Here is an 11,318-nt window from a genome sequence, read left to right as displayed (position 1 = left end):
CTCCAGAGCGCCCCTAGGCCTCAGCAAAACAGGCAAGCTAGCAGAGGTTATCTGGACGTCGTAGTTCCCTTTCCAATCGGCCGCTCAGAGACTATAAGAAGAAAAACTACAACTCCCAGAATGCCGACGTGCTATGGCGGCCGAAGGGGCCATTGGCCTGCAGAGCCCCGCCCCCCTCGGGTTGGGCGGCCAGCCAGCACGTCTGTAAACACGCCGGGGGCCTGTCATGGGGCGGGTAAAGGAGGCGGTGGCCGAGTTGGGAGGCGCCTGGGGCAGCCTCCTGGGTCCGCTCTGCCATTCCTGAACTGGTCCGGGTCCCCGTGACCGCGGCTTCAGGGAAGCGAACTGTTAGGCGAAGGAGGAGGCAGTCAGAGCCATATCCCCTTCATCCCCGGGGCGGGGGCCGGGCCTGGCCGGCTAAGGCGGGGGAGGGCCGGGAGGGCGCCGGGCCGGGCCGGCCTATCTGCCGAGATGGATGACAGCAAGGTAAGTCCTGGGCTGGCCGCCGCCGCCGCCTGCTTGTCGCCGCCCGTAGTCCCGCCGCCCAGCCTCAGTTCAGAAGTCCACGCGAGCACTCACGAAACACCTGCCATAGATACCAGTGTGCCTCGGGCCCCTGGCACCCCGCCAGGACTCCGGGGAGCACCAGGCTGCAGTTTTCTAGCAAGGGCCCTCGCCCTTGCAAAATTTTCACTCCCGGGGTATCCGTGTTTGCTAGGGGTTCCAAGGAGCGCAAGCCCTGACCTGCAGGTCAAAATAACGTGAAGAAACTACCGTGCTTTTTTCTTTATGCCCTGTCTTGCCCCCTCCCAACGTTTTCCAGTTGGGAGAGATTAATTAGTGCATCCTGAACTCGACATAATCACCCTTGATGGTTTTCCCTCCTTCCCTCAGCCTCGCTTACTCAATGCCCCATTCATATAATCAGTTCACCCTCCCACCCCGCAACCCGAGCTATTTTCCTGCGGTTGGTTGGAACAGTGCTAGCTCCTCTTGCTTTCTGGCCAGAGCCTGTAATCTAACCTCTAGAAATCGTCTCTAAGAAAAACAGTGTTTTTTCCCTTTTTAATTCAAACGTAGTGTGTCCCATCTCCAGCTATGTTTTAATCTCTAGCGCACTTTTATGACTATAAACTAGCGCGCATTGTGGGTTAACTAGTAGATTTATGGTTCTCCCGTCTCATATTACTCTTGCTTCACATTTCGTGAAGATAGCAGTGGTCAGAGAGTCCCTTATTAATGTTTTACGATGTCTGGGAGTTGGGACTTTTAAGAAATCAAACGTTTAAATATGTCTCTCTTTGTGGAGCCAGGTCTTGTGGAGCCCAGGCTAGCCCCAAACTCTTAGTAGCAGAGGATGATCTTCAGCTGGTCCCCCTGCCTCTTCCGCCTGCCAAGGGCTGGGATGTCCAGTGGGAACCTCATGCCTGGCATACATTTTGTCAATATTTAAAGCTTTCTTCCTTATGCTTTTGGAAGTATAATTTTTCTATTCCTTGGGAGAATGTAGCCCTAATAATAAAAACCCAGAGACAGATATTGAGGTTCATCCTGAAGATCAGAAAAGCAAAACAGCCAGCCACTGACTCTTACCTCTACCTCAGACCAAAATGGTGATCCTGCCTCCACGAATCCTCAGACTGAGACTGAGCCTGGGACCTGTCTCCTCTCGTCTTATATCCTCTCTAGTGCTGGGATTAAAGGTGTGCACCACTACCACCCAGCTTCTATGGCCAACTAGTGTGGCTACTGGGATTAAAAGTATGTGCCACCCCTGCCTGGTCTATAAGGCTGACCAGTGTGGCTGTTTTACTATCTGGTCTTCAGGCAAGCTTTATTTATTAAAATAAAAATGAAATATCACTACAGGAGAGTTTTTCCTCTAGGTCCCTTTATATATTTGATATATAATATCATATATATCAACAAAATTCTATTAAATTTTTTGTTTCACATACCCTCAGACAGGTGGGGGAAGTCCAGTTATCTTGACTGATTGTTTTATTCTTCACTGATGCTTCCTTGTTATGTGGAAGGCTCTGAGAAGAGTGATAGACAGGAGAGCACAGCACTGTAATCTGCCTGCTGGACACACCGAGGAGAACCAATGGCTTGTGAAATAACAAACCCCTCCTCTGACAGGAAGTGGTATTTTCAAAATAGAAAAGGGGAGTTCTGAAAGTTTTCCAGAAACATTTTCCAGTCTTTGCTACCTTGATTTTTCAGTGTTGGTTCTGAAATGAAGTCTGTAGACTATATCCATTATCTTTCCCAGAAAATAATCTCAAGGTGCTGAAAGAGTGTAATATTCATCTTTCTCAGCTGGGGTCTTTCACAGGATGTAATTTCCAGTTATTTTTTTCCAGACCTTTGAAATATTTAACAGCTTTCTTAAGGTCTCCAATAATTTCAAAAGTACATATGGATTTTTACTTACTTTACAAAAACAATCGCATACAGTGATTGTTTGGAACAGTAACATTGAGATCGCCTGATGTACTCAGGTTTCGTTAACTAATGTGCCCCAGGTATGTTCACCAGCCCGTGTAGGCATACTGTTTCAGCTGGAGAGAAACGATCATAAGCTAGAATCTGTCTGCAAGATTGAGCACCTACGAAGGAGGGCTTGGGAAAGTGCTGAGCAATATAATTAAGTACTGATTTCCTAGAGTCCTGTTGGGTTAGTTAGGAAGGAAAAACTAGCTAGGTTGCTGAAGTTCTCTGAACTTCCCTAGTCTTTCAAATGAGGCCAGACCCTGTCTTGGAGGCTTGGTCAGGCAGATTTGAGATGATGCACTAAGAGTGGCTAGTACTGATTCTCACACACAGTCAGTATTCAGCAAACACAACCTTAGCATGTTACCAAGCAGAGACATCTGTGGGTTCTGACATCCCTGGTCTAGTGATTGCTAAGAGACATTTGTAGCCATGTTACTACTTACGCTAGATAGTGCCCCTAACTATACCCCAGACAGGACAAGAGCGGCATGATGGGACGCACAATGAACTTGAGCTCTGTCCTTACATTGGGTGATAAAGGTCACTCTCCAAGGCTACCTGTGCATCTTCCACAAGGAAGAAGTATTTTATTGAAAGTCTTTTTCTGATCTGCAGTCTTGAAAGAAAATAGAGTTACCTTATTTTAAATCACAGAAGGGTCTTTGTGTTTTAATGTTTACTGGATGAATAAGTTGAAATCTTCTAAATCCGATGTGTTCTTGCCAGTCTGAAAGCTGTCTAAAGGCCTCTACAGAGTGTTGTTCAGTCCAACAGTATAGGACATCTTTGTTGAAGGAGTGGGTCAGCTACTGGCCACAATATTAATATAGGCCACTGTTTTCCTTCCTTCTGCCCACCCTGTGCTACACACTATTGTCTAAACACATGAGGTTTCTCACTCTCTAACCTTTTGTACACATCAAGGGTCTCATTGATAGTAATTCTAAATAGGTGGTGGTAAGGAGATTTAACTTCAAAACAAAACCCTGGCATTCAAACCCTAAAATTCTCTCCATTGCCCCTTAGCCATCCTCTGCCACATTGGATCCATCTTCCTTGGTGTCCCATAAGCCAGCAATCTGTTCCTCTTCCCAGTCCTCTCCAGCAACACTTCCCACAGCGCCATGACAGAAGAGCTAGCACATCTGAACAAGTCCGGCAATTTGTGTGCCTGCTTTTCTGTCCATGAACTTACACAGGATATTTGTCCTTGGACTTGGGGACCTCCACAGTTGATTTAGAAACCAGAGCTAGGCATGGTGGCACATCCCTGAAACCCCAGCACTTGGGAGGTAGAGTTCAGGGCCATCCTCAGCTATACCTGGAGGTCAAGGCTAGTCAGAGCCACACGAGATCCTGTCTCAGTCTTCCTTGCCTCCTTCAAAAGAAAAAACAGAAGGTAGGTGAAAGCTTATTTAAGATGTTTTACTCTTTAAGGGCTTCAGGAACAGCTTGCTTATTTGTTCATTAATTTATCAAGTACTCGTCCACCTAATATGTACCTGTGGTAGGCAGTAGAGACAGAAATTAGTAAGCCCTTGTGCTGTTCTAAAGAAGCTTTCACTGCTGTGGGTGAGGCCAGCAGCTAGAAAGGTCACTACAGCCATGAGATGAAGATGAGGGTGACGGTCGGGCATGGTGCTGCACACCTGTGATCTCCTCACCCAGGCAGAGCAGAAGTGCAAGACTGCTGGCTGTCCAGGCATGGTAGCACAGCCTTCGAGCTCAGGCAGAGGCAGGAGGATCTACATGGCAAGTTCAAGGTTATTGTCAGTTTGAGGCTGGGCCTGGGAACACATGAAACCCTGCCTCAAAGAAAGAAAAAAAAATATACACCCACAAGCTGTTTCAGCAGAGCGGTGTTAGGGCAGACTAAAGATGTCCACAGTGGAAGAAACACAGGGCAGAGAAGCACACACAGTAAGTATAGACCATTGTGCGCAGTCAGGCATTGCTAAGGGCCACACAGTGTTAAGTGTACAGTACTGCTTAGCTCCAGGGACAAGCAGAAAAGCTGTGTGTGGCCCCAGGGTAGACCTGAGGTGCAAAGAGGGGTGTGGGAGTTAACTCTGGGTTTAGAGATGCCTATGTTTCCTCCTTTCTCCTGATAGAAGCTGGCAGAAAAGTTAGCAACAGGAAGACATGGTTACACTCTGCTTTCTGAAACCCGTATTTAAAAAAAAAAGTCCTAAGCCACACATAGGGAAGTCCCTCAGAGCCCCAGAGAGAGACTCTTCTGTCATTTCTTGAAGGTGGAGAAGGGCAGTGGCTAGGACACAGCTATTTCCTTTAACCCCAGGCAGTACCGCTGTGCTGTGTTTCCAAGGGAAAGGTGAAGCAAGGCCCTTTCTCTCTTGATTGAGGCTGTGGCACCACTTCTTTTAACAACTGGATCTTTAACGAGTTGCCTTAAAAATGAGCATTATAGTCAGAAATGCGATTCTAGCACTTGGGAAGCTGAGGCAGAAGGAATGTTGTGAATTCAATTCAAGGCTCTTCTGGGCTACAGACTGAATTTAGATCAGCCTGGACAATCTCAAAAAACAAACAACCAAAGCCACTAGAGAATCTGAATGTAAGTAAATGCATAAAAGATAGCAAAATAGAGTCTTATATTTGGTTAAAGTGGATATTGAACATAGGAATAAATTTCTTCCACTTCCTGTAAGCCACCTGAGGTGACCTGTGAAATAGTTCACTGTTCTCTTGACCAGAAATCTTACAAAATCATGCAAACCAACAGGCTCAAATCTAGGGGCTGGAGAGACGGCTTAAGTGGTTAAGAGCACTGGCTACTCATCCAGAGCACCTGGGTTCAATTTCTAACTCCCGAAGGCTGAATCATACCCATCTGTAACTCCAGTTTCAGGATCCAGTGCCTCTCCTGGCTTCCAAGGGCATCAAGCACTCATGTGGTACACAGACTTACATGTAGGCAAAATATCCATACTCATAAAAAATAATTAAAACAAAATTTTTTAAAGGTTCAGGTCTTCACTTTTACTGTAAGATCACCTGTGAAACTACCCAGGCCATCAAAGATTTGCATATCTGAAAAGCCATCAAGTAGCTGAAAGATGTCACTCTACAGAAGCAGTGTGTGCGCTTTAGTAGTTGTGCCCAGGCTACACACTAAGACTGGACACAGGGTCAGTGTCCTAAGAAGAGTGCTGAATTTTATTGTACATGGTTAAAAGAACAGAGAGCAATGCCAAACTTTAGGGTTTAGATATAGAGTCTCTGGTCACTGAACACAAAGCACCCAAGATATGTCGTTAACCCACAAAAGAGGTCCTCCTGCCCCGCCACACTGAGATGATCCTCACTGAAAATGAACAAGTTATTCCAAAGCCAGAAGAGAAGACATTCCTGAAGAAACCAAAGAAAGAAAAACTTTTGGCATAGGAACAAATTCAGCATAAAAATATGCAAATAAAAGTCCTTTTTAAAGGATTGGATTTCCCCTCTGTAACTGAAAAAGATGAGGATAGAGGTATTCGTGTGACGGGTGTGGTTCATGATATAGTGCAGGGGGCTCTTCACTCAAGGCTGAGTTGACAGTTCTTTCTCATGAACCCCCTGGTTTAACTAAGAAAAAAAAATTGTCCTCTTTTTTTCCAAAAGACGGGACACAAAATACTGTAAGAGTCTTTGGAATCAGATAAGGGTTTCTTATTTTTGAGAAGCCCCAGAAGTTCCTATAGAACACACGACTAAGTCATGTCCTGGCTTCTGCAGACATTAGAACTGTCCCCTGATATCTGTAATAACCTCAGGCTTTGCAGACTGCTTTCTTTCTGTCTCTTTTGGCTGAATCTTAATTCTTGGCTCATTTACTTATTTATTTATTCATTTATTTATGTATTCTTGAGACAAGGTTTCTCTATGTAACAGCCCTGGCTGTCCTGGAATTCCCTTTATAGACCAAGCTGGCCTTGAAACTCACAGAGATCCACCTAGCTCTGGAGTGCTAGAATTAAAGGTGTGTGCCACCAAGCCTGGAAATTCTTGACTTTTTAAACATCCTAATTAGAACACATAGAGCTCTCCTGGCCATAACATTTGTTCTCAGAGTTTTTGTGTCTGTCCATCCCATAACAGGATGAGAACTTTGTGCGTGTTAAACAGATGATCTGCTAAGCAGTGTTCGCAGCCCATGTGCCTTTCTTTTTCTCCCCTGTATGGTTGAGGATGACCTTACACTCCTGATCCTTCTACCTCCACCTCCTGAGTGCTGAGATGACGACAAACATGTGCACTTTACCAGCTCCCGTGCACACTGTCTACCATTCATTTCACTTTAAAAAGTCTTTGCATTAGTGTAGAAGAGGGTGTGCACGTGCCACTGTACACTAACAGAGGTCAAGGGACAACTGTGGAAAGCTCTCTCCTTCCTCCATGTGGGCTCCAAGGATGGAGCCCAGGCCCTGACTGAGCAAATCTGCAGTCCACCTCCATGTTGTTGCTTTGTTTTAATCGGAGCTTTATTGGAAGATAGTTCATGGACCATAAATTCACATACAAATTCTATGATTTGCGCTCTAGTACATTCACAGTTATTGCACGACAATCACTAATTCCATTATATTTCTATCTTATGAGCAAACTAAAGCACCCATATAATGCAGTGTCTTTCAGTAACAAAGAGAAACATGAAGCTATGAAAGGTTCCATGGAGTTATTTAATGCTCCCGGAGCCTTAAACGTGAATTACTAAGCAAGAGAAGCAATTTGAAAAGTCTGTATTCTGAGTACTCTGTGTGACAGTCTGGAAAAGGTAGAACCGTGGAGAAAGGAGATCAGTGGTCCCAGGGCTTGAGAGAGAAGAGGAGGTGGGTGCAGAGGATATTAAGGGGAGACACTGCTCTGTGTGACACTGCATTGCCAGGCAGCGGTCCTGTGCTTTTGTCAAAACAGACATGCACAGAAGCTTGAACTCAAACATGACTCCGGTCCGCAGGCCAGCATTAGCTCACCCATATTAGCTGGTGTCCCATCATATTGCAAGATGCTTAGAGTGCCGTTCTACCCTTTTCATTGGGCAATGTGCTGTTGTCTCACCTCAATAGCGTCTTTAAAGCACAAACTTTTTGATTTGATGAAATTCAGTGAATAATGGTTTTGGCTGCTTTGTGTTTGTGATATCACAACTAAGAAACTATCACCCAGTGAAAAGTCATGGAGAGTTTGATAACTTTAGTTTTTTTTGTTTGTTTGTTTTTTGGTTTTCTTTTTTTGTTTTTTTGTTTTTGTTTTTGTTTTTGGTTTTTTTTTTTTTTGAGACAAGGTTTCTCTAAAGCTTTGGAACCTGTCCTGGAACTAGCTTTTGTAGACCAGGCTGGCCTCGAATTCACAGAGATTCGCCTGCCTCTGCTTCCCGAGTGCTGGGATTAAAGGTGTGCGCCGCCACTGCCCGGCTAGTTATTATGATTAGCCCTTTGTTTATAATTAAATTTTATTATGTTGTTTATTTGTGTGTGTTTCTGGCTGTCTGTGTCTGTGTGCTCATGCACAAAAATTAATTGTAAGGGTCAGCAAGATGGGTTAGAAGGCCAACACAATTCTTTTTCCTGTGGCTACCCAGCTGTCCTAGAACTCTATTAGTATGGCTGTTCTTTCTCCTTTACCTGTTTTGGTGTCAGCTGGGTATGGTGGTGCATGAGTTTAGTCCTGACACTTAGGAGGCAGAGGCAGGGGGATCTTTGAGTTTGAGGACAGTCAGATCTCCATATCAGGTTCCAGACCAGCAAGCATTATATAATGAGAATCTTTGTATCAATAACAATGATGATGATAATAATAAATTATTTTGGTATCTTTGGAAGTTAGAGATTAAACCCAGGGCCTTGAATTTTCTAAAATGTACCTGTGCTAAACTCTGAGCTGCACCCACCTGTAAACAGAGACTACTCGTTTGTTTCCCATCGCCCAGACCCAAATAATCACACAGAAACTATATTAATTACAACACTAGCCAATAGCTTAGTCATATTTCTAGCTAGCTCTTACATATTAAATTAACCCATTGCTATTATTTTATATTTTACCACCAAACTTGTGGTTACCTCTTGCTTCTTGGGCAACTACATGGTGTTGCCTTGACTCTGCCTACTTTCTCTCTATAGCTCAGTTTGAATTTCCCACCTGGCTTCACTCTGCTAAGCCTTTGGCTGAAACAGCTTTATTCATTACCCAATAAAAGCAATACATATACAGAAGGACAGCCCACATCCCCTACCTGTGCTTTCTGGAAATTAGCTGACCATGAATGTGAATATTTATTTCCAGATTCCTAGTTGTTTTTCATTGATAAACTTGGATTTTCTTTTTATTCATTTTATTTTTAAAACAAGTTGTAGGCTGATGAGATGGCCCAGTGGGTAAAGACACCTGCCACCATGCTGACTAAGACCAATTTCTAGAACTCTCATGGTGGAAAGAAAGAACCAGCTCCTACAAGTTGTCTTCGTACTTTCACATATGTGCTGTGGTACATGCACATCCGCGCACATAAACAAATAGATATGGGAAGATAGCTCACCAAAATAACAAATGTAAAGGGACAGGAGGGGCACTCGCTGTCTGCTCAGTGCCCTTTTAGGAAACGTGGAGTGTTCCATTGGCCATATCCGTGCCAGTCTACAGGAAGGGTGATATTGTAGACATCAAGGGGAAAAGGAAAGTCCTCATAAGTAAAAAAGGCAACACCGGAAGAGTCTACGACATCACCCAGCATGCCGTGGGCATCATTTGTAAACAAGCAAGTTAAGGGCAAGACTCTCACCAAGAGAATGAATGTGCAGACTGAGCACACCAAGCACTCTAAGAGTAGAGACAGCATCCTGAAGCAGATGAAGGGAAATGATCAGAAGGAAAGAGAAGTCAAAGGGATGGGCACCTGGGTTCAGCTGAAGCACCAACCTGCTCCTCCCAGAGAAGCACACTTTGTGAGGACCGACAGGAGGGAGCCTGAGCTGCTGGAGCTCACTCCATATGAATTCAGGGCCTAATGTACATTTTTTTTAAAAAGTAGAAGACTGGACTGTTTAAAAAAGAGAAAGAGAAACAGGTTGCTGCTTTAGCACACTGGAGAGAGCAGTGGATATGGCAGTAATGGAGTTGGTTGCCCATCAATTTGCTTGCTTGCCTTTTTTTTAGATTTACTTATTTTATGTGTATGGGTGTTGTTTGCCTGCATGTGTGTCTGTGTACCATGTACAGTCAGTGTCTGAGGAGATCTCCTGGAACTAGAGTGGCTCACATGTTATGAGCTGTTGTGTGGGTTTAGGAATCAAACCTGGGTCCTCTGGAAGAAGCACGGTGCTCATACCCACTGTGCTCTATCTTCAGCCCTAGAATTGATTATTTTCATTTTCATATTTTCCTTTGCTAGTGAATAGAGTAGCAACACAATGGCTCTTTGTATGTAGAGCTTGTGTCCTGTGGCCTTGCTATACTCTTCCCTTTACACTTGATAGTGTTTGTGTGGATCCTTTGGGATTTTCAGCATATAAGATCATGTTCTCTACAGACGGTCAATTTGACTTTTTCATTCTCTATCTGAATTGCCTTCTATTTTGTTTTCTTTCCTGTTGACTAAGAGTGATGCGAGAAGACATGATCCTTGTCTCGCTTCTGATCTTTGGCAGAAAGCAGTTGGTCTTTCCTCAGCAGCCGTGATGCTGCGGGTGTTTTGTAGATGATCTTTATCAGGTTGAGAAAGTTCCTCCTCTATTTGCTATAGAGTTTTATCAAGTAAAGGCCTCGGACTTTTTTGAGTTACACATTAGTGTCTGAGAGGAGCATAAGGAGGTAGCAGCTGCTGGAAGATGCTGTCCTTTGGCCTAATTGCTATCAATTAGGGATCTCTTCTGAGATTTGAGTGAGATGTGGGAGTTCAGATAAATGACACCATGTGGCTGCTTTGAACGCTTCTATAGGAGCTAATGGATTTATCAAGAATGAAAAGAAGAGCTGTCAAGGAGTCAAAAGAAATTTAAAAAGCCCAGCACTAGGGCTCCTACCAAATCCAAGGACTGCTCCAGCCCTGCAGCTGGAGGGGCCATTAAAGCATCAAGCAAAGAGGACTGACAGGGATAAGACTGAAGACGTGCAGTGCTCCAGATGCAAGCAACAGCACCGGGTCTCTGTCCAGCTCAACATCTGGCTGTTACTAGGGCCTGCACAGGGGCTCAGGAGTCCCCAGTATGACCCACAGCTACTCTGTCTGGCTTCTAGACTTTCTTAGTTCCCACACATGACAGGCACTCCTGCCCTGAATCCAAACCACCTGAAAGAGGACAAGGCAGAGCCCTTCCTAAACCTACCAGAGTGTACACTGGGAGACTCAGCAGGAATGTGACCAAGGCTCACACTGTGGAGATGTATTCCTCCAGTGGGGAAATCAGAACGATTGCTGTGCCTATAGGGTTTATCCTTATCTTTCCTGAGGCTACACATATCCAGGTGAAGCTGGGGAGATGTTGAAACACACAGGTGGAGGACAGACTGGTGGCCAGGGGATCACTGCTACTGCTGTTTGCCTCCTTGATCTTAGCCACCCCCTTGGCAATTCAGCCCTGCAGGAGAAAGGCTGCCATTGCCTCACGTGTGGTATAGCTCATCCCAGGAACAACGAGAAGGCTCTGCTCCTCTAGGTTCAGATGCCCTTTGTGCCAGGTCTTGATCTCCCAGTCACCAGCATCACAGCAGTGGGAGGTAAGCAGGGCTGCTGAAGCGCCCTGGCACTACTTCACTTCTCTAACCAAAGAATTGGTGTGGAAGGGTCCCTCCGCTGAGAGGGCTTCTCTGTCTGCAGA

General features: G+C 45.0%; 1 protein-coding gene and 1 pseudogene across 1 annotated transcript in view; both read left to right on the top strand.

Moving 5' to 3' along the window:
- Positions 1–280: 280 nt before the first annotated feature.
- Positions 281–11,318, top strand: part of Crebl2 (cAMP responsive element binding protein like 2) — a 31,199-nt gene continuing 20,161 nt past the window's right edge. Inside the window, exon 1 of the mRNA XM_038320203.1 lies at positions 281–486. Within this exon, the coding sequence (XP_038176131.1) occupies positions 472–486 (15 nt within the window). The 5' untranslated portion in view covers positions 281–471. The remainder of the gene's footprint in view (positions 487–11,318) is intronic.
- On the top strand, positions 4,135–9,509 carry LOC121677059 (annotated as a pseudogene).

Source organism: Arvicola amphibius, chromosome 2 (assembly GCF_903992535.2).
Source record: "Arvicola amphibius chromosome 2, mArvAmp1.2, whole genome shotgun sequence".
In the NCBI taxonomy this organism is placed as follows: Eukaryota; Metazoa; Chordata; class Mammalia; order Rodentia; family Cricetidae; genus Arvicola; species Arvicola amphibius.
Note: the sequence above shows the minus strand (reverse complement) of the source record. Positions and strands in the feature narration are given on the sequence as shown.